The following is a 22,199-nucleotide window of genomic DNA, read 5'->3' on the forward strand; positions in this document are numbered from 1 at the left end:
AATTTAAATGATAATGATGAATAAATAAACTGATTCTCAGCTTAGTGCATGGCCCCATCAGCGATACAAGGTGTATGTGTGGTCATGAGATAGGAAAAAAGGAAAGGTCAGACAAAATTAGAACAGGCTTTTCATGTTTCATGCTATTAGAGAAGTTTCATGAAAGCCAGTGAAGTGGCCAGAAAATGTCAAGATGTAAGAGTTTGTGAAAGAAGCTTAGTGCTTTCGATAGGAAACCTAATTGAGAGTAGAAAATGGACGGTAATTCATAACTTCAGGACACGATAGATTGCTGGGCAGCAGGCACCAATTTAACTTATATTTGAAGTCTTTCTTCAAGATAGATATACAGGAAGCAGTACCACAATCTACAACAATTTAAGCTTTTATGGGTCCAAAGGCTCCAGTCCAATTTGAAATTCTTGCAACAACACGTGTTTTTGAAGTTTTATAGACAATGCTGATCAATTGATGGATGGATACACACTCCCAAAAATGTCTTTCAGCTACAGATGACAAAGGCTAGCACATGATTTACATACAGAATTGTTTTTGGGGTTTTTTTTCTCTTCTCAGCCATCCTGATCAGACAGAACAAGTCTACAGTCATGAACAGGACACACATAATGACTGTGATCTGCCTGCTCTTTCTCAAAATGCCTAAGGTTAGTTTTCAATGGCTTTTGAAGTAATTCAGCTTTAGAACTTTTTGTCTTCAGACATTTGTTTTCCCAGCCAAAGGAGGTTTTTCTGAAGTATTTTCTATGTCAACGTCCTTACAGATAGAGATGGCCAGTGGGAAAGTCCTAGAGACGACTTATCAAAAGTGGGTCCAGTATAAAGAAGAATGTGCCAGAATGATGGAAAATGAGCCGCCCCTTCAAGGTATGGAGAAGCTCCGTTCAAGTCATCATGCACAGGTGAATAGGACAAGATGTGGAAAATCTTTCCAGTGTGTCATTGTTTGCCTTTCTTGCAGGCTTGTTCTGTAACAGGACATTTGACAGATACGCCTGCTGGCCGGATACTCCTGCCAGCTCTGTGGTCAACATCTCATGCCCTTTCTACCTGCCCTGGTATGACAAAGGTAAATCACACTTTTAGTGAGTCTGACTTTGGCAGAACAACAAAGTGAAATCCGAATGTGCTCCTGGGCACTGTCTTCTGCCCAGTGTTTGTTGCTATTGGTTTCAACCCTATGTGACCTTAATTAAGAATGAGAAGGTAATGACCGTTTCTCCTGCAGTGTCCGTGGGTGTTGTGCGTCGGCGGTGTGGCTCTGATGGCCTCTGGGACAGAGAGGACAGCGGACAGGTGTGGAGGGACATGACCCAGTGTGAGGAGGAAAAAGAGGTCACATCTCAGGAGGTAAGGCGACCGAAATGTCTCCAGCTCGAGGGTTAATTTGCTGCAGCCGTGAGCGCTTCTCATTGTTCAAGCATTTGCATTGAGTGTATTCTCTATTGAGTGAGAGTTTGTTTTATTTAGCATTCATGGCACTGCTGGGTTGTTTCTTGCCAGGCACAGGCCATCATCAAACATCAGGTAACCAATACAGGAAGGAGAACATGGAGGAAATCTGACTACCTCCACCAATGTGTGTATTTGTCTTCACAGCTGTGGTTCAAGCAACTGATGGTGAGCTTCAGGATGTTGTACACTGTCGGCTACTCCGTGTCCCTCTTCACACTCGTAACAGCACTTATTATTCTCCTGAGCTTTAGGTAAGCTGTCAGATCTGATAAGACGGTGCAGCATCAGTTCGAAATACAAATGAGATAGCAGACAATTGCCAAAATCATCATTATCATGTATTGGGGGGAAAAAATAAGAAAAAAATCTGTGCATATTATGTGCTTTTGCAGGTCAGTTAAAAAAAGAAGGAACCCATTGAAATTAAGAAAAGAGTTTCATGGAAAAAAAACACATATTTAAAGTGTTGATATACAAAATTCAAATTTTTGGTACTTAAATGTCCCCTGACAGGAAACTACATTGCACCAGGAACTACATTCATGCCAACCTCTTCCTGTCCCTCATCTTGCGAGCTGTGTCCGTCATTGTTAAGGACACCATGCTGGAACGCCACTGGGGACGAGAGATCAGGAAACAGACCGACGTGAGAGAGATGCTCACTCACCAGGTAGATCTGAAATCTAGTAATGATGGTTTGGTTGTAGAGTACCACTGAAAGTGCAGATACATGGAAACACATTCAGATACTGCGGTGAGGCGAGTTTAAACATGAGCCTTATGTATTTTTTTTTTTATGTCCATTTCATCTATAGGCTGCTATTGGCTGCAGGGTAGCACAGGTACTGATGCAGTACTGTGTCCTGGCCAATCACTTTTGGTTCTTCGGAGAGGCAATTTATTTGTACTCTGTGCTTATTGCCTCAGTGTTCATCGACAACAACAAATACTTACCGTACATCTGTCTCGGCTGGGGTAAGTTCCATCTATCTTTCTGGGACTCATCCCCTTGAATTGTAGGAGACAACTCCCCTTTTCCATTCTTTAAAACTGAATTCCACTTTACACCAAAGAGCAACTAACTACAGAGATGCATAAGAGCTCACATTTAAAAAGCAGACACATTTCAACAGTGGAAGCTGTAACTGCAACCTCAGTGTAGTTTTCATAGATGGATGCAATGGAAGCAAAAGTTTCACTTCAATCTTTAATGTCCTTATCTTAGGAACTCCACTTCTGTTTGTGGTTCCCTGGGTAGTGATGAAGCTACTTAAAGAAAACAAAGAGTAAGTGTGTGTAGCATCCCCCCATGTGCCTGATCACTTCATGTGTAGACCCCCTGACCCCACTCATCAAGATTAGACAGTGGAGAAATGGTAACACATGCCTTGTCTTCTCAGGTGTTGGGCTGTGAATGAGAACATGAACTACTGGTGGATAATTCGTTTCCCGATTCTTTTTGCTTCACTAGTAAGGATCATTTGACATTTTAGTATGATATGTATGATATATATATATATATATATGATACAGCAGTTGGTATTTTTGATTTTCTGATCAACAGATCAACTTTCTGATTTTCATGAAGATCCTGAAGGTCATTCTGTCCAAATTACGAGCCAACAACCACAGTGGATACCCTGATTACAAACTGCGGCAAGTTGTCTTTTGCTAATTCCATGACTCTGGGTGTTGCAGAAAAGCAGCGATGGATTGTTCGTAGGACGGGGAAACAAAAATACGTAGCAAGAAAAATAAATGCTGATGTATGTATGGATGGATGGATGGTGTGATTTCACAAATTGCTCTGCTGTTTGATTTGTCCTCCTAGGCTTGCCAAGGCAACCCTTACTCTCATCCCTCTGTTTGGGATTCATGAGATCATATTCATTTTTGCTACAGATGAACAGACAACAGGTGTTCTGCGCTACATTAAAGTCTTCTTCACCCTTTTTCTCAATTCATTTCAGGTAAGCTCTGTTGGACCAGAGAGTGACTGCTTGCTATCGCTGATATGTCTGACTCTGTTAAAATAATGGAAGTGTTTAGACATTATCTAATGTGTTCCTGTACGGCAAATAAAGTACACAATGCTTCAACTAAAAAGGATATTTCTTGTGGCCTCTCTGCAGGGCTTTCTTGTGGCTGTACTCTACTGCTATGCCAATAAAGAGGTTTGTTTCATCTCATATTCTCATTTGTACCAGTCACAGTATCTGATAGACAACTCCAAGAAATTGGAAAATGATGGGTGAATGTGTATTCATCTTCCTAAGGAGCCCATGTTGGGTTGTCAGGTGGGGACTTGCACTTGGGCAGATCATCTAAGGATGCATCAGAATAAAATAAAAGGCAAAATTTAATATTTTAGCCAGTCATTTCTGACCAGGGGTCTGATTTCCCACATCTAAGTATGCTGTTACTTTGTTTGCTGGGTTTTTTTTTTTTTAGATTGGCTAATTGTTCTGATCGACAACACGGTGAATGACTTTTCAGTTTCAGTTCAGTTTTCAAGAATCAGACTGGAAAATGTCACACATTGGGTGCATGAAATGACACATGAACTGTGAAATGGCTCACCTCCACTCCACACTGCAGGTGAGAACAGAGCTGAAGAGGAAATTGCGCAGCTGGAGGATAGAGGCTGAGATTGCATGCTGTGGACAGTGACTAGCCGTCCTTGATTCTCGAGTAGACACTTTATCCATTGCCACAGTGCCGGAGCGCAATAAATCATCTGCCACAACAATGAGGGCAATGCCTGACGGTTCACCCACTCCTGAGAGTTCACTGATTTTTAGACCACAAGTTCAGCCAACTTCACCACAGCCTGATAATTCTTTGCTGCACTGTCCATCAGTAGTAGACAGAGACAACACTCTGCAGCAGGAGCATCAGAATGACACTGGACAATCCTCTGTAGCAATGCAGGTGTCTTTTGTAATTCATCTACAAGATCCTGTGGAGTTACTCCCTCATGCTATAGATTCAGACTGAATTCTTTCATTCGCTGTGCATATGAACAGTAGCCTACATGTGGTTTACTGTGAACATGTAAATTTGTGAATAAACAATTGTTATGTAAGTTGTAAAATTGTGTATGTAATACAAATGGACTATAAAAATTAAAAGATATTTCATTATATTGACTCTCTTAATGTGTGGTGTCTTGCAGAACTGGGAATGCATTGTCTAACAAAGTGGTGCGTGGGGTGATCACTAGCCTGATAATGAGAGATGGGCCGAATGACAGGATAGTCAACAGGAAGTCAAATCCTGGAAAAAGTTGTAAATTTCAAACTGTAAAGTTAATCTACACTAGAGCTATATGTAGTGTCTTTTTTACAACATGTATTTGGTGGTAATTTAAAACCTTTTTGGACTTATATTCCAAAATCGCACAGTTGGCACAGTGTCCGTTTTGCTACATGAACTTCATTACCCAGAAGCACCAAAGACAGCAACGCACAGACGTCACGAGCGTCGTGCTGTCGTTGACAACGGCGGAGGCTGGAGCGGGAAGGGTATAACTGCTAATTCCAAAATCATTGTTTACTTGGTATCCGGGAGAACTGGAGAAGCCCTCGCATTTTTTATGATATGAAGCGAAAAGTGTTATCGTTTGGACATCAGGGAAACGTAAAAAGGAGCTTCCCCAGTCATTTATAGCGGTCTGTTTGCAAGCAAACATCTCTAAATGTACACTAGCTGCTCGAGTTTTTACAAGTTGCAGCAAGACTGAGACATCAACAGGTGAATCAATGGCCTCCAAAGGTAAAACGAACTGAAGCTTTTCATTGCAGTTGCTTGGCACGTCAAATTATTCAACCATAACGTTACAGCCTGTGAGCTAGTAACTTAGCCATAACTTGATAGAACAGCTAATGCTGTTATAATGAACTTACCGTGAAGAGTTACTGAACAATGTTTTGACTTCTAAGGTTGGCAGCATCCTTATGTCAACATCTTCAAACATGTCCGACTTGAAGACTGGAAAAAGTCTGCAAAAGAGGGGGATGTGTCAACATATTCGGTAACTTTGCTTCACACGATAGTTGTGATATTTAAAGCTATCAATCCTGCTGCATAGTCCTCTTATGTGCCATTCATCAGTGTATGCTTAGTGTGTCCATACAGTTATATTTTGTCTGAATCCTAACCAACTTTCAAGCTTACACAGGGTGATTAATTTTGTCTGGAGTGTAACTTTTATCTAAGTATTCAGACCAGAGTTAGCTTACTTTATGTCCTGTTTTCATGTTACCTCCAGAACAAGATGCTTAAGTGTTCAGTGTTCCAGATCAGGGGTCCTGTTCCTGCCAACAGTTACATCCTGGTACCCAAAAACAGCAACCAGTCTCTGGGGCTGACAGGACGTTACTTCTACCTTCTCTTCAGGCCCACCCCTGGCAAATACTTTGTGGTCCACCTCGATGTCTGTGCTGAGGTATGGAACCAGAAATTATTGAATGATCCTGTTTCTTTTGAAAAACAGATCTGTTCAAAATAAAACTCCTGTCGCTTATGTGTTGTATGTGGCAAACAAAGGATGACATTTTCATTCCCTCTCTCTGTGTGCTGTGATGTAGGAGGACCAGGTGGTCCGTATCTCCTTTTCCAACATGCTCAAAGAGTTCAAGTCCACATCTACTTGGCTTCAGTTTCCTTTCCTGTGTGGAGCTGCAAAGGATTCAGTCTATGAAAGCACGTCAAAGTCCGCAAGGCATGGTAAAATGCATGCACACACATGCAACACAGTTACGTAGACATGAGCCATTGTTTGTATGCATTTCTTTGGATAGTTCATTGTAATTTTGTATAGAATGGAAATAATCTCTTGCTACAGTATTGTCTGGATTTATGTTTTTGTGCTCCAGGTTTGGTAGGCCCAGCTCCCACTTCTGTGCGTTGGACCTGTCTGATGCTGGATCTGCAGTACACACTCTCTTTCTACCTGAACCGCTGCTACAGTCACCTGAAGAGCGTCAAGCTTTGTGCCAACATGTCAGTGAAAAACATGTTTACCAGCGATCTGCTGCTAGATCCAGGTGAGACTCCGTTCACTAAGTTTAATTTCTCTCCAAAGCTAAAGCAGCCTTTTCTTTTCCTTTTGACGGCCCGACAGCCATTAACTGTTAGACTTAAATTTGTTATGCTTGAGCAGATTTTCCAATTAAAACAGTGTTTACCAGATAATGGAAACCCTGTTCGTGAGAACTGTCCAGCAGGCTGCTGTCAAAGCTGGCTTGACTGCCCTGCCTAGTTTGACTTTTAGCTCATCCTTCTGTTTTTTTTTTCTCTTTGTGCAATTTTCTTTCAACTGGATGGTCTAACTCTCAACAGGAGTTTCCTTCAGTGAAGCCAAACTGAAGGGTCTGGCCTCCTCTCAGGGGACAGGTCCTATGCCGAGAGACATGTCATTTCCTGTGCCCAAAGGAGGCTCCTGGCATGACCTCTATGATTACATTCGGTATGGTAACCTCTCCTAGGAACATGTACATCAATGGAATTTGTGCTTAAAGAAAAATGGTCAGATCAGCCTCTTATTCTCGCTGACTACTTTGTACCAACATTGTCATCTGTCACACAGGGAGAAATCCATGCGCAAAGTCACTGAAAAATCTAATAAATCATTGCATAGCTTTTGTAGAGTATCGGGTTCCTTTACTTAAAACATCAGTTGTGTAGAATAACATCTGCACTTTATATTATTGCTGATTTCAGAAAACTACTGCTACCTGCTTTATCACAGTGTACTGCTATGCAATCATCTTGTTCTGCTCCAACAGGTTTCCCTCAGAGGGAACAAAATTACCCTTTGACTCCATTCAAAAAGACAGCCCCAAGCCTGAAGCTGGTAAGTCATTATTCAACTTTTTATTGCCCTTGTATGTACATACTCTCTGGATCTGACTCATATTTCTTGATTTCCCTTAAAACATTTATATATGAATAGATGTATGTATGTATATATATGTGTTAATTATTTATTTATTCAAGTAAATTGGAGCCATTGGAGCTTTAAGGAATATCTGTATTATTGGACAAATGCATGGGATCAGGGCTATGTTTTTGCATTTTCTTTTAGCCTGTTCACTTCTATGTGTTCCTAAATGGAATGTATTGCAAATGACTGACTTTCATATCTGTTTCTTTCCCAGGATGTGTCTCTAACCAAAGAAGCCCTGTTAAAGAGGTGCCTAGCTGTGTCAGCAAACCAGTTCAGGACCGTGTGTCTCTCATCCAGCAGATCACCACACCAAAATCAGTAAGACTGATAACATTTAGTGCCTTTTAAATCAAGTCTCTGTGATTGTGGTGAAGCTTAGACCATATATTGCAAATCTAATTTTCTTGAAGGCTACTATTTTATCTGTTTTCTCTTTCTGTCTCCTCAGTTCCCAAGGAATCGAATCCCCTTGGTGACCAACATACCAGAGCTGGGTGTAGTGTCCACTCACCACAAGGATGACTGGCTTTGCCATAATGACGACCAGCATCTGCAGGAATCAGCGTGCTCCACTTCACACCGGCTCACATTCAGGCCCCCCTGCGGCACTGATGACAGGGGAGTTCACGTGTACATGCAACCCGAGCATGGCTTTTGCAAACTTGGGGAGGAGAATGAAGACGAGGTGAAGCATCACGTGGACTAGATTGTACCTTCAATCAGAGTTACAAGCATATTAAACCATTATATACTTCATCAACGTCTCTTTTTGTACAGTGTTCAGTACAATATATTGCTCATGATTCCTTGTGTACAGTGTTATGGCAGCATTGGAAACATTGTTGATCTCGTTATATTCTCAGGTTGTTTGTACTCCTGTTCCACATCCTGTCCATCTGTTATCATCTAAAGAGACTAGACAGCAGGTAAGAGAGGAATACTGTGGAGAGTGAAACAAAACCAGCTGAGACATCATTTCTATAAGAGCTCATTATACATCTTTGCCTTTGTTTTTTTTTTTTGTTTTTTTTATCCTTCTCTCCTTGTTTGCAGCTGCTTCCAGACCCCATTCTCAGGCTCAACCGAATCATCGGCTTTGGAGGAGCCACTACGAAATGTGTATGTATATGCTCATTTGGAGTGAAGCCCTTCTCAGACTGGCTTCTTACATACATTTTGATTTTGAAAGTCAGGAATAAAATGTGTCAGATCAACGACTGATAGAGGTCTAACTGTATTTTGTTACACTATAGGCCCTGTGGACCAAATCGGGTGATGCAGTGGTGTATCCATGTCACGCAATTATCGTCTCTTTGAAAATATCCTCTAGGCAGCAGAGATTCTTCATCGGCCACACTGATAAGGTAACTGAGCTGTGAAATGTTGTACTACCTCTACAGCTGAATCTCGTCCAATGTCCAGGATCGCACAGGTGATTGTGGTAGCACCCTACATAAGCCACTTTCAGCTAATTCCTGGAGTTCTAATACAGCTGCATTCAGTAAAGAGAGAATTTTTGTGACATCTATCCACTTGTTCTCTCTCTAGATATCTGCACTGGCTTTTAATGGCAACACAACACTGCTGGCCTCAGCACAAACTGGCAACCACAGTGTAGTGCGAGTATGGAACTATCACAAAGGACACTGCCTGGCCATGTTCAGGATTCATGCTCATTCACTGTCCTCTCTTAGGTAACTCACACACTTGCATTCACATATACACAGTGACTGTATCTTCCATGTACGGTGAGGTGCAAGCTTCTGTCGAACACTGCTCGCTAACACTAATTCTAGGTCTCTTTTGTTCTCTTTCCATGTCAAAGCTTCTCATATGGTGGTGGTATTCTTTGTGGAGTGGGTAAAGACAGCCACAGTAAAACGGTAAGTGCCACAAAGGCAGATTTTTCCCATATGAAAATTCAATGGCTTACTTTCTATTTTGTCTTTAAAGGCACTTACCACGAGCTGCACTCAGAATCTGAAGAGAGAGAGCCATTGGTATCATTAGATTCACGTTAAGAAATACTTAGTAACACTTTAGATCATGACTACTAATGTACTGGACTGCTAATTTTGAATGAAATGTTATAAATTGCTCTCCTTGAGTCTATGACTCTGTGGGCTGACTGTGATTCTCTCTTTCATAGATGGTGGTGGTGTGGAACACTCTGAATGTTAATAAAGGTGGAGAGGTGACCATCTTGGCCAAAGCACACACAGATGTGGACATCCACACCATGAAGGTTGCTCCCTTTGATGAGACAAGGTACCATTCCTTCACTATGTCAGTATTTTTGATTGTGTATTTGATTATCTTCTTTGACAGTTCTAGGTGCAGGAACAGGTTGAAGATCTAACACTCATGCCAGCTTCTTAGTAAATTAGAACTCCAAGATCACAGGTTAATCTGTGAGTGTGCTGGTTTCAGGATGGTGTCATGTGGTCGGGATAATATTCGACTTTGGCGAGTTCGGAATGGTACGCTGCGCTCCTGCCCAGTCAACCTGGGTGAGTACCACTCAATGGACTTCACCGATGTCTCCTTTGAGGAGGGGAACTCTTCCAACCCGTGTCTTGATGATCAAACGCTGTGAGTGAGCAAACCAGTCACTGTTTTTTACGCATCATACTGTTTCACTGAAAAGCCTTTTAGATAAATGTTCTGTTTTCCCTCTGTGGTTGTCCTCCCATAGATTTGCCAGCAGTCGGAGTGGCTATATCTTTGAGATTGACTACAGCAGGGTTGTTATCAGAAATGTCAGGAGGCTGTTGCCTGCACAGCAGCAGCATGCAAACCGCAGGGAGAAGTGGACTTTTAACACAGGTGAGTCAATCAGAGAGAGAAAGTTTTTATTGTTTTGTAGTTGAAAGCAGTTGTCCTGCAGAGGGTAGAAGACTTTGTAAAGAGCCTGTCAGGATATCAAGGTGTGTGTGTCTGTGTGTGTCTGTGTGTGTGTGTGTGTGTGTGTGTGTGTGTGTCTGTGTGTGCGTGCCCATCCTAGGTCCAGGCATTGCCATCAACAGCATCAGTGTGTGCTCATCATTCTGTGCCACGGGCTCTGAAGATGGCTTCCTGCGGCTCTGGCCCCTTGATTTTTCCGCTGTCTTCCTGGAGGCTGGTAGGCACAGGGGATCATGGCATAGCATTAAGCTGCAGCAAACTAACAGAAGCAGGCAGTTTCCACTGCACAGGCAGCAATATATTCTTTAGTTCATGTTGGTTTACATTTTCTAGTTTGTCAGGTTGACCTTGCCAATAAACGCAATTAAACTGGAAGTTAGGAGTTTCACACCATGTTGGAATATTTATTCATGTGTCACAGTGAATTAATCGCAGTCTTCAAAAGCTTGTGGAAATATGTATTTTAGCATGTTAAGCATAAACGTAATCAACATCATTTCATTTGTCATTCACCTCTGCAGAGGGCAGCAACGTAACAAGTCTTTAAACTGTAAACAGACTTGATTTTCAACTTTTAATGTTGCCTGAGAATAAAGCATCTTTCTCTGCTGGAGCACCAACATGAATTTTGCTACATTTTGGTAGTACAAGCCCGGTTGTTGTTGCTTGTTGTTTTAAAATAATAGAAAAGTAATGATAATGATCATGATTTCCAGAACATGAGGGACCTGTGAGCCTGGTGTCAGTCTCATCAGACAGCCTTCAGGTCGTGGCAGGCACCTCTACTGGTAACCTGGGTTTCCTTGATGTGAGCAGCCGTGGTTACAACACTCTGATGAGGTCACATACAGACACTGTCCTCGGCTTCAGTGTGGACGGCGTCCGTCGCCATCTCACGACAGCCTCTTCTGACGGCACAGTGCGCATTTGGAATATGGATTCCTTGCATCAGGTCAGTTGTCACATTTATCTTCAGTCAACAATAAAATACATTTTGAAGATGTTATTATTTTACAACCCCAACTCCCTGGTGGCAAACTAAACCACAAAGCAAATATTTCACTGTGTTCATTACAATTGGCTTATTTAGTGTTTAACTAAATGTCTGCTCTTGTCTCCTGTGCTTAGTTGTATGATTTTGTGTCAGAGGACAGCCCCTGCTCCGTGGCCTTCCATCCCAGTGAGCAGATCTTCTCTTGCGGCTTCAGCTCTGGCATCGTCAGGATCTTTGACATCTCCAGTGCCAAGATGCTGGCTGAACACAGGTATGTTTGAACCAGTCTGGCATGGTCGGACCTATCTCAGGGCTATGTTAGCTCTGGAGAAAGGTCTGGCTGCACCCATTGTCAGAATGCAGCAAAGGTGCCCTTGCAAAATACTGTCAGGTGTGCCAGGTAGTGATAACTGTAAACCTACTTTGGAGGGTAAAGACACACATTTGCAATTCTAATTCAATATGAATAACACATACAATTTTGACTGCACTTTCAAATGAAAATGTGGAAAGTTCTCATGTGGTTTGATGTGCTAAACCTCATATTACTTTTGCGGTGTGGGTTTTGGTGCATTTTAAAAAGCTTTTAGAGTGCATCCTCTGAAGAGAGAGTGATGACTGTTTTCATGTTCTCGTTTCTCTGTGTGTTTGTTTGTATTTACATATACATGTATATTATAGGCAGCACAGAGGGGAAGTGGTGGGTCTTGCCTTCTCTCCGGATGGGGAGTTCATGTACAGTGCCGACTCCCAGGGCTCTCTGGCACTTTACAACGCCTCTGATGAAGACCACAATGTGATCAGAGTTGTGTGTAGGTACACTCACACATAAACACACCTCAGGTTAATTTCAGCACAGCATATGGTACACTTATCACTCAGAAAGGTGAACTTAAATCAACGTAATCATAAAGTAAAACATTCATACAGACACAGTGTCAAGTTTTACGAGCCAGCTATTACACAGATTCTGTGAAATTAATAATAATAATGCATTCACTTACTTGTATATTGTTTATTAGCAATCAGTATAGTTGATTACTCAATAGTATACCATGCAGTCACATTCAGCATCAGTGCTGTTTCATTCATGCTGCACCGCCTGATTGGTTAGGTAATGTGGTGGCCCGAGGCACTGAGCGCGCTCCAGACGCCCTCACAGTGAGCAGTGACAGCCGCTGCCTGGCTTTTGTTGGTCCCTCGGAGTTCATTGTCACCGTCGCTGACTCACGGTCCCTGGATGAGGTATCTTGCACAACATCACCTTTCAGCACCATTTGTTCTATTGCTCAGATAAATTAAGATCAGATTTCACTTATAGGTTGTGAAGCAGTGGTGAGGCTGCATTGCTCTTTGGTTATGCGGGATTGTCTTTTTATTTTTGGAGTTTTCCAAAAATACAGAAGATGTTACCACAATAAGCCCATTCTGACCACAGATATATTCACTGTATCACCTGAGTGTCGGTGGTCATGTCGGTCAAGGTTCTTGTGTTTCTTTCTAGTTGCTCCATGTAGATGTGAGTATTTTGGACGTGGATAGCTCCCGTCTTGATTCTGCACTGAAGGTCTGCTTCTCTCCGGCTTCCACCGAGCACTTGTTGGTCGCCACGTCCGCTAACAAGATCCTCTGGGTCAGCACCAAGACGGGCCGTCTGCTCCGAGAGGTAACACCGCTGAACTTAAACACCTGAGATGACAATGTTAAGTACTAAGAATCAGGAAAAGACTTCCTGACACTCATTTCATTATAGTGTCCTATGACAGTCCTATATTTGGTTGACAATCGTGTTCTTGAAGTGGAGGAGTCAGGATTGTGGGTGTAGATACTTTGTAAATTAGGGAGAGCATGCATAGGCCATTCCAAAGGTCACATTCTATCTTATGACAGACTGTGGCTATAATTGCATTCAGAGGAAAAAGTAGTTGAATTTTTAGAGCAGTTAGATTCTTTTTTTCAACCATACGGTGGAGTGTTTGTTTCTGACTGGATTTCTGTCCCCCTGACAGCTGTCTAAGGCGCACAAACACCAGTGCTCGTCCCTGGCTGTGAGCGAGGACAGTCGATTCCTGCTGACGGCAGGACACAACGCCGTCAAAGTGTGGGATTATAACATGCAGCTCGATGTTAACTCACAGGTAGAATTCATATCTTTTAGAATGAGTACTTCAAACTGAGTACTTTAGTGAGAAGTAATAACAATAGGTGGTAAAACGTTGCATTCATCACGAGCATAGAAAGCATGTTGTTTTCATTAACTTAGCAGAGCTTAGTTTACGTGTCAGTCGTAATTGAAAATGTGTTTCTCTGTACCAGATGTTCATAGGCCACAGTCAACCCATCCGGCAGGTGAGCTTCACCCCTGATCAACTGGGCGTAGTCTCAGTGGGAGACGCCATATTCCTTTGGGACTTCCTGGCACATCCTGTTGACTCTTTGACTGACAGCCGGTAATAATCCCCATTGCATGCTTGAATCTTCTTATTTTTTTGTGTAACATTTTAACACAGTTTTGTTTGTAAATGTCCACTGTCTTCAATCACAGTTCACCTCTCAGATTAAGAGATTACATCTCAGATCCTAAATCAGGTAAATTTCCTAGTCATGCTACAATAATACAAGATGCACCTGATTCAAATGTTCTTACTTATTACAAATAAGTTGGTGGGCTTGTGTTTTCATCTGACAGTTCAACCAGACGCTGAATTAAGTGGAGCTCAGTTGTCCAGTGGGATGCCTCGACGGCCAGTGCCCCTCCCCTCCTCATCGCCACCACAACTGAAAGTCAGTGCTCTTGACCAAGTTGACCAGGAGAGTGAGTTCTCGCCTTCATTTTTAGCCTCAGACACCAAGGTTGTGAATGTATTTGCTGCTAATGGCCGTAACATGTTCAATGGACCCAGGGACCTGATGATGTAGGTTTATTGTAACTCCTTTTCACGTTTTCTCTCCTGCAGTTTTGGGCTCTTTGTCTATTTGTGATGACACTCCGACCATTCCAACTGTTCCAGTCCCAGCCACTGGTTCAGATCCTTCCTCTGACTCCAGACCTGCCGTCTCCTTCCTCAAAGTCACACAGCTGGACAGCAGCTCTCCAATGAATACCGCTCATATGGACATTGGTAAGTGCCCCACTGCATTGTTCAGTGTTAACAGAGAGCAGAGTTTCTTTGGTTTTGTTTTTTTTTTTTCTTCGTCATGGTATTTCTTATGTTGTTCTGTCATTAGTTGCGTTGAAGGGGAAGAAGCCAGTACGTCCTGATTGCTACAGGCACTTTATCCCACGATTCAAGACCTCCACTCTTGATCAGGTAAAGAGCACCGTGGTTGATGATAAACAAGTGACTGAGTGTATTAGTGTGTTTGCTGATGTTTTCTGTGATCCAGGCTGCTAAGGCTCCCCAACCAGGAGAAGGGTGCATAAAGCTGAAAGCAGTGATTGGCTACAATGGCAATGGCCGTGGCAACATGGTGTGGAGCCCTGACCAAGGTTAGCGTCATGTACTGAAGTGAAAGAAAAACAAAAACTTTGTGTAAATATTGTTTGGGAACACTGACAGTAGAAAGTGTTTGCTGTCAAAAACCAGTGAAGTATGTATGTATATATGTATTACAGAAAAATAGTGACTAAAGCTAGGCTGAATAGTTTTGCATTTGGTTTCTGTTGCAGGTTTGTTTGCATACTCGTGTGGCTGCGTGGTGGTGGTGGAGTACCTTCATACAGGAAGTCAGAGACACTTACAGGGCCACAGCGAGGAGATCTCTTGTCTTGCAGTCACAAATGATGCCCAGGTACTTCAGTTATATAGCTGTCTATGAGATGTGTCAGCATCTTTTTCAGCAGTGTGGATGGAGCTGGCGATGTTGCTGTACCAGCCGTGTTTAAGTTTACTCTCTTAAATTTACTAAATTTAGTCTTGCGTATCAACATTAATTCTGTCATGTGGTCAAACCACAAAAAGGAAGAGCAGCTGCCGTGTGCCATATGTTCTCAGAAAGCACATGTCTGTACACTCAGATTATTCCTCAGAGAACAACGCAAATTGAACGTGCTTTGAGAGAACAGGCATGCTGTGTTGAAGTTTCTAGAAGTGACAGATCATTGCTGCACTGGCAGGAAACTTTGTTGTCTCTGTAGCAATCACGGGTCTTTGCATGTGTCCAAAGCACCAGTGATTGCATTTCACAGCAAAGCTCCTTATGTGTTTCTGTGTAATTTCAAATTCCATGAAAACTCACATAGTACATATTATTGACATTGACGCCATGGAGGAGTGTCGCAGCAGGTGGTGAGCACAATTTGTCCGTGTCCAAGAGGCAATATTAAATCAAGACAGACTGAACTGGCTTCAGCGACTCAGCTCAGCGGGGGAAGAAGTCCAGTAGTTCAGCTGGTTGGTTAGTCACCGCAGGAAATTGCTACTGCAGAATGAAAATGAACTCAGTCCAGTCGTTTGACCAGCAAGAGCTATAGAAGGAATGTTCTAGTCTTGACAGTAGTCCATTCTCACAAGGTCCGTGTCGCTTGGTTACACACTTGATTGTAGTGCTTGGTTTGTCAGCGCTGTGTTAGCACTGCGCGTTCAGCTCTTGTCTTGGGAGGGTGTCAGCACTCAGTGTTTTCTTAGAATAGAAACTGGCTTTAAGTGAGGCTATGGAAACGCTTCTGAGGTTTCAAAGATCCATGAAAATCGACACAAATTATAAACGGCGTGAATGTCTTTGTGCAACACAGTCAATAAACACACATCTATTTTTTACTTAGCCGTTGGTTTGTTTATTAATCAAGCATCTAATTTATTTTCCTTCTATCCCTCTCTTATACTCCAACATCACTGTTTAAAATAGATAACACACCATCTGAACTCGCCGCCCTGTCCCTCGTGGCTGGAGCTGCATTCTCGTGGTTCTCTCTGGAACATGCGACATGGGGAAGGAAGGCTTTTGATTATCAATCCCTAACAAACTGACCCCCTTATAATTATTATTGTTGTTGTTGTTGTTGTTGTCTCTGATGAACTCATAAATTAAAATGAAGGTGCTGCTCTGTGTCTGTGTGTCCTTTTGTCCAGACTGTGGCATCAGCATCTGGTGGCAGTCATGGTAACAGGAGCCTCATCTGCATTTGGGATGTCCACAATGGGACTTGTCGTAATACCATCTCGCACCACAGGGGAGCAGTGCAGAGTCTGGCTTTCTCCAGGGACGATCGATTCCTTCTCTCTGCTGGTCAGTCAAATTTGAGTTGGATAGCATCCATCAGTCATGAGCATTTACTGGAAACTTGATGTTTTGCACAACTTGACATAATTAATTCAAATACAGAAAATCCTGCGACTCCAGCCAATGAGTGCTGACCGCTGATTCTTCCCAACACCCCATAGGAGACTTTTCTGACCCAGAGGTGGCTCTGTGGAGCAGTAAGACCTTCCAGCTGCTGTCCAGTGTGAGTGTGTCAGGACCGATCCATGATGCCGCCTTCAGCCCCTCAGCAGCCAGCCAGCTGGCCTGTGTGGGAAGCCAAGGAGTTTACTTCTGCCTCATCCACATGCATGGCTTGGACGTAGACCTCAAGGTAAAGTCCCACAGAAAACCACATATTTTTTTTTTAAAGGATGTAAAAACAAGACCCGCTATGCTGGTTTAAAACATGAGCAAAACTCTGCTGTGAGATATGCTTTGGTACACAAGGAGTAACCGCTCTAACGACCTTGTAGGTCCAGAGGGTGAGAGCACCAGCAGAGGTGGGTGATGTGGAGCTGACGGCGCTGTGCTACCACATGGACTCCTTTCTGTTCACCGCCACCAATCGAGGCCATGTTTGCGTTTGGGACGTTAACACACAGCACTGCTTCATGACCTGGGAAGCTGATGAGGGCGAGATCGGTACAAACGGACCCTTATTATATTCTAAACACCTAGTTTAGTGTTTTCTTTTGTTAAATGCTCTTAATGGTTCATATAGGAAAAAAACATTATTTACTTCTAGTTGTATCAAATTAAGGAGATGCTTTTTATTTCAGTTGGTAAAATTATCTAAATTATTTTGAGCCGTGTATTTTTTATTGTTTAAACATGTATTTTTTTCCATGGGTAATAATTGAGCTGATGTGGTTTCTTGGTGTAGGAGTGCTGCTGTGTCGAGGGAATCGTCTTTTGACAGGCAGCAACACCCGCTGGTTGCGACTGTGGGAGGTAGAAGCTGTGCAGGGTGTGAAGCCTCAGGAAAAGGCCTGCAATGTGGAAAACAGGTCTGTTGCTCAACCTCCTATTATTCTTCTGGTGCCTTGTCGAGGCAGTCTCCTCCTTCTCTGGATTTACTTTATGTGATGTGTACATACATGCCATCCTGAGTCCATTTGCCCAGAGGAACACAGTGGCACACCTGTGTATATGTATTTATGCTTTAGGTATTTCCTGTTTTCATCCTGCACTACATAATCATGGATAAATGAAGCTTTATGATGCTTTTTCACTCCTGCTAAGCTTGACTCAAAGCACATGAAGAATGAAAATAATGGTTCTCTCATCCTCAAGTTGCATTGTTTTTGGTTCCTCATGTCTGTCCTTCAGTGGGACCACGGTGTTGTTGGAGCAGGAGATGATGCTGGATGGGACAACGGTCAGTGCGGCATTTGATATCACAGTGGACATGGGCATCGTTGGCACCACAGCGGGAACCCTCTGGTACATCAACTGGTCAGACAACAGCAGCATTCGACTGGTCAGCGGCCACAAAACCAAGGTACCAATGTGAGCTCTGGGACATGAAAAGTCACCATCCTGTGTCTCCAAAAGGGGCTGGGACTAATGTTCATTCAAAGAAATGAATCAAGATTTTTTTTTTCTTAAGCCCAAGTTCCTACACTGCAGGAAACCCTGCTTCACAGGCATGCTTCAATGAAACATCATTGATTTCCTTTCTTTGATCAGGCTTTCATGAGAGTGTGAAAGACCAAATGCCCAGTGAGAAACTGTCTTAATGGCCTGTCATTCACACATCAGAAGCCATCTGCAGGGAAGAGGAGTATTTCATGTTAAATGTAGTTTGCAGCTCTTTAGGACGGAGTATTAGAACCAGGCAATTAAGACGATTACAGCAAAGTAAAGAAACAGCAGGGAAGCAATTAACCATTACTGATGACATTTCAGTGAACTGAAGGCAAAGCCGCCACCACAATTGCAAATTTGCTGTTTGACTTTCCACTTACACTATGTCAGCAAGATGAAAATATATATATATTCTTCAATACTATAAAGACGCTGGCTCTTGCCATTTAATTCACCGTCATAAGTCGAATAATTGTTTGGGGGGGGGGTTTTGCCATTAGAGCTCCTGGACTGTGAACCTCACTTGAGCAGTAAAGACTCACTAATTATTATGATTGTAATTCTAGAATCACTTTTGACATTATGTTTTTTCAGATTCGTATTTGCTATATATTATTTTCTATATCACTGGTTTAATATCCTCCTTAATTCATTGTCCTTCATTTTTTGCCCTTGTATTTGAAATATTTGTGTATTTTTTAAATTTCTTTTTGAAACTCTGTATGTAATTTTTTTATAGCCCAAGTTACTTGTAATGGCATTGACGAGTGAGGGATCACCATTAAACAATTTACATGTGTTTTTAATCTGATCTGAAACTCTTGGAGGCTTCATTCTCTGTGTCTGCTTCTCTCTCCTGTTCAGGTAATCGATGTGGTGTTTAGCTCTGATGAGAGACATTTTGCCACCTGCAGTGAGGACGGCAGCGTGAGGGTGTGGTCGACCCCCAGCAACGAGCTGGTGGTGCAATTCCAAGTGCTCAACCAGGTGAGGGCATGCACAAATATTTGAAACGAACAGGTCAGTCAGATTTTGTTTCTGGGGACACCTTGGTGGAACATCTTGGACGTCTGTAAATGAAGAAGAAGTCATAGTTTATCAGGGAATTTTACAAATTATGCAAACATAACAAAATAAATTTTACAACAATGAGAATATTTATTTTTAAATGAAAAAAAAACAGCAGCAAACATACAAGGAATAATGTTTTTTCATCAGGAGTGCGTTTCCTGTTCTATTTGCAGGCAAGTGGTGGGTGTTAAGGTGACGTAAGTGGGTATCACAGCCACTGTGCACCATGACCTGCACACACCCTGCTGATAATACCCCCTCCTGTTTTTTCTGTGTGTCAGGCCTGTGGCTGTGTATGCTGGAGCCCCTCTTCCAGGAAGGACAGTGCATATGTGGCTGCAGGATACAGCGACGGGACCCTGAGGATCTTCCAGCTCGCCTCCTCAGAGATGGAGATGAAGCTGCATCCCCATCACGTGGCTGTCACTGCCGTCCAGTACTCTGCTAACGGTGAGAGAGGACAGCAGTGCCAAAGACGTCTGTATTCACAATAACTGTGCTGCTTTCCCTGCATGGTGAACCATTTTGCCTGAGTCTTTCTTGTCTCTGTCTACTTGTTTGATCAAATAAGTTCTTATTGTCATGGTCAAAATGTAACAGAGCAGTGTATAAAGAGTCGAGTAATCAGGAGAACATCCATGATCAAGCGTATGTGCTGGCATTAGGGATGCTACGTATCATCCTGTTTGGCCCTCTAACTGTTTTCGCCCACCCACCCCCGCACCCCTGCAGGTCACGTGATCCTTTCAGCGGGAAAGAATGGTCTAGTAGCTGTCAGCAGCCCTGTGAATGGAGCGACTATCCGTGTCATCAGGGACCACAAAGGAGCGCCGATTACCACCATCCAGTGTGTGAATGAACAGGTCAGCTCCCTGAATCAGACTGAAGCTTTAACAGAGCTTAACACGGCAGCAGAAAACACAGAGGGAGGCTAGCACTGCCCCAATAAGGATCATTTACAGTGATTGGCTGCAAAATATGATCCTATTGCAATAGTAATCACTTATCAAGCAAACATTCTGGACAGTAATTTCTCCTGAAGTGTGAATGAATTGGTCTTTTGAATCTTTATTCCTGATTAGTCCAGTCCTTTTCAAATGCACTTCATTTACCTAACACGTCATCATTATATAATGTTGGTTGGGAACAAAGTGGCACTCTCAGTGCTGTTGACAGCTTTTCTTCCTGCCCCTCGTACAAAGAGTGGCCTGGCATTTCCTTTCATCTGCCCTTCGCGGCTACAGCATACAAGGGTATCGATCTTGTGTGATGCTGCTAAAGGAAGGGGGGGGGGAGTGCTCTCTGAATTTCTTCTCTTGGTTCTCGTGACATTTTATGACATTTTTTTTACATCAGTACATGTCTTAAGCTGTTTCATCATCTTATCCTCAGTGTAAGAAGTTCGGACTGGAAGGAAACGAGGTGTGGTTGGCCGCCAGTGCTGACAGACGTGTCAGTGTGTGGGCTGCCGATTGGTTGAAGGACACGTGTGATCTGCTGGACTGGCTGACATTTCCTGCTCCGGCCTATGTTGGGGTACCTTCTGCATTTTAAGTAACAGCACATGGCCGTGACTAGAAATGTCACTCCAAACGTTGAGTGCTGCTGTGTGCCACTTTGTTATTAAGGCTCATTGATACTCGATCTCCCTCTTCTGAAATGCATAGTATGTAATTTCTGCCGCTCTCTCAGTCAAAGTAATGAAAATAAAAGCCGTAGTTTGATGACATCGTGAAGTCATGTCATGATGTCATATTATAAAGACAAAGACATATTGGAAATGCATTCCACATAACTGTTGGCCCTCAAGGGTACACACATGCATATTAATGCATATTGCATATTAAGCTCAGTCCATATTTCACCATTACACATCTGATATTGTATTTTATTCTGTGCTATAGGATGACAGCCCACCTCCAAGCCTGGCTGCCTTCTGCCCTGCAGACCCCAGCTTGGTGGTCTACACCGGCTACGGAGTAGAGAGGGAGCTGTCCTTCTACAGCCTGGCTAAAAAACAGGTACCGCAGCGCCCCCTGCTTCACTCCTCTACCTCTGTGTTGTGGTTTTTCCTGCTGGCAGAATATCCACAAACCTGTGTGTATTCTGATACAATATGTCGCTTGTTGTTTCGACCACAGATCATAAAAAAGATTGCCCTTCCCCACTGGGCCACCTGCTTTAGCCTCTGCTGTAAGAGTCCCCTCATAGCTGTGGGATCAAAAGGTAAACTCTCATCTTATTTTTAATGTTTCTCCATGTGGTTCCAGTGAGGAAATTGAATTTCAATAGTGAAGTAAGTTCGGTGCATGTTTTTAATTAATTTCTTATTATGTTTCTAATCTCTTATCAGAGGGAGTGTTGAAGCTGATCAAGTCAACCAGCGGCAGGTTCCAGGACTTCATGCAGCACAGTGACTCATTGCAGACTTGCCATTTCTCTCCCTCTGGGACGCTTCTCTTCACTGTAGCTTATAATGAGATCCTGCTGTGGGAGGTGCAGGGCTTCTGAAGGCCTCCAGTCTGTTTATAACTTCAAACCTTGTGGGTTTGTCACCTTTCACAAGTGCCTAGTGTGTGTTGTTACTTTATGCAATTTTGTTGTTCCATATATGCGTTTTTATCAATCACATATTTGTAGAGTTTTATGTGAATAGTTTTAAGTACAGATATTTTTAATATGTTGAAGGGATTGTTTTGCATGTTCAGTCACTTGTAATGCTTTATTATTTTAGATTTTCTTACTCTGAGTTAGATTGTGTATGAATACCGATCCGTGATTAACTGTGACTGTCATGTCTACTGCTTTCCAGTGGGTGACAGAATTATGTTTTGCGGGCTGCTCTGGGATTGGGATGGGGTTTAAATAAAAAGCAGCATGTAAAATTACTCTCTGTCATGTGCAGTGAGTCCAAAATGCCAGCATGGTGCACACCTACATGCTTCTTACAGCTGCAAAGACATTTGTATTTATACT

At 42.7% G+C, this 22,199-nt stretch overlaps 2 protein-coding genes across 2 annotated transcripts; both read left to right on the forward strand.

Moving 5' to 3' along the window:
• Positions 1 to 812: 812 nt before the first annotated feature.
• LOC143339379 (glucagon receptor-like) lies at positions 813 to 4,218 on the forward strand. The gene is made up of 12 exons (XM_076760563.1): positions 813 to 885; positions 980 to 1,087; positions 1,247 to 1,368; positions 1,618 to 1,724; positions 1,987 to 2,143; positions 2,289 to 2,448; positions 2,699 to 2,759; positions 2,874 to 2,943; positions 3,038 to 3,129; positions 3,305 to 3,443; positions 3,606 to 3,647; positions 4,072 to 4,218. Exons 1-12 carry the CDS (start codon positions 858 to 860, stop codon positions 4,141 to 4,143), a joined length of 1,158 nt encoding a protein of 385 aa, XP_076616678.1. The 5' UTR covers positions 813 to 857; the 3' UTR covers positions 4,144 to 4,218.
• Positions 4,219 to 4,969: 751 nt separating this feature from the next.
• On the forward strand, positions 4,970 to 22,104 carry wdr90 (WD repeat domain 90). Its single transcript, XM_076759928.1, has 43 exons — positions 4,970 to 5,247; positions 5,415 to 5,506; positions 5,744 to 5,920; positions 6,063 to 6,201; positions 6,351 to 6,521; positions 6,817 to 6,943; positions 7,263 to 7,330; positions 7,635 to 7,741; positions 7,872 to 8,108; positions 8,287 to 8,349; positions 8,477 to 8,542; positions 8,677 to 8,787; positions 8,972 to 9,117; positions 9,249 to 9,306; positions 9,573 to 9,691; positions 9,854 to 10,015; positions 10,119 to 10,249; positions 10,428 to 10,544; positions 11,044 to 11,279; positions 11,456 to 11,592; positions 12,003 to 12,133; positions 12,436 to 12,566; positions 12,826 to 12,987; positions 13,331 to 13,459; positions 13,638 to 13,771; positions 13,867 to 13,910; positions 14,011 to 14,136; positions 14,279 to 14,443; positions 14,550 to 14,632; positions 14,709 to 14,811; positions 14,992 to 15,113; positions 16,394 to 16,550; positions 16,706 to 16,896; positions 17,039 to 17,207; positions 17,449 to 17,572; positions 17,895 to 18,066; positions 19,017 to 19,139; positions 19,505 to 19,673; positions 19,956 to 20,086; positions 20,616 to 20,759; positions 21,128 to 21,244; positions 21,365 to 21,449; positions 21,577 to 22,104. The coding sequence occupies exons 1-43, from the start codon at positions 5,235 to 5,237 to the stop codon at positions 21,732 to 21,734; spliced, it is 5,547 nt and encodes a 1,848-aa protein (XP_076616043.1). The 5' UTR covers positions 4,970 to 5,234; the 3' UTR covers positions 21,735 to 22,104.
• Positions 22,105 to 22,199: the final 95 nt, after the last annotated feature.

This window comes from Chaetodon auriga, chromosome 20 (assembly GCF_051107435.1).
Source record: "Chaetodon auriga isolate fChaAug3 chromosome 20, fChaAug3.hap1, whole genome shotgun sequence".
Lineage (NCBI taxonomy): Eukaryota > Metazoa > Chordata > Actinopteri > Chaetodontiformes > Chaetodontidae > Chaetodon > Chaetodon auriga.

Excerpts from the sequence above, each read along its gene's own strand:
- LOC143339379 (XM_076760563.1), top strand. The coding sequence starts at position 858 with ATGATGGAAAATGAGCCGCCCCTTCAAG. Across the intron at positions 1,369-1,617 it reads AAGAGGTCACATCTCAGGAG|CTGTGGTTCAAGCAACTGAT; the intron begins GTAAGGCGACCG and ends TTGTCTTCACAG. Across the intron at positions 2,760-2,873 it reads CTACTTAAAGAAAACAAAGA|GTGTTGGGCTGTGAATGAGA; the intron begins GTAAGTGTGTGT and ends TTGTCTTCTCAG.
- wdr90 (XM_076759928.1), top strand. Across the intron at positions 11,280-11,455 it reads ATATGGATTCCTTGCATCAG|TTGTATGATTTTGTGTCAGA; the intron begins GTCAGTTGTCAC and ends TCCTGTGCTTAG. Across the intron at positions 14,444-14,549 it reads TACCGCTCATATGGACATTG|TTGCGTTGAAGGGGAAGAAG; the intron begins GTAAGTGCCCCA and ends TTCTGTCATTAG.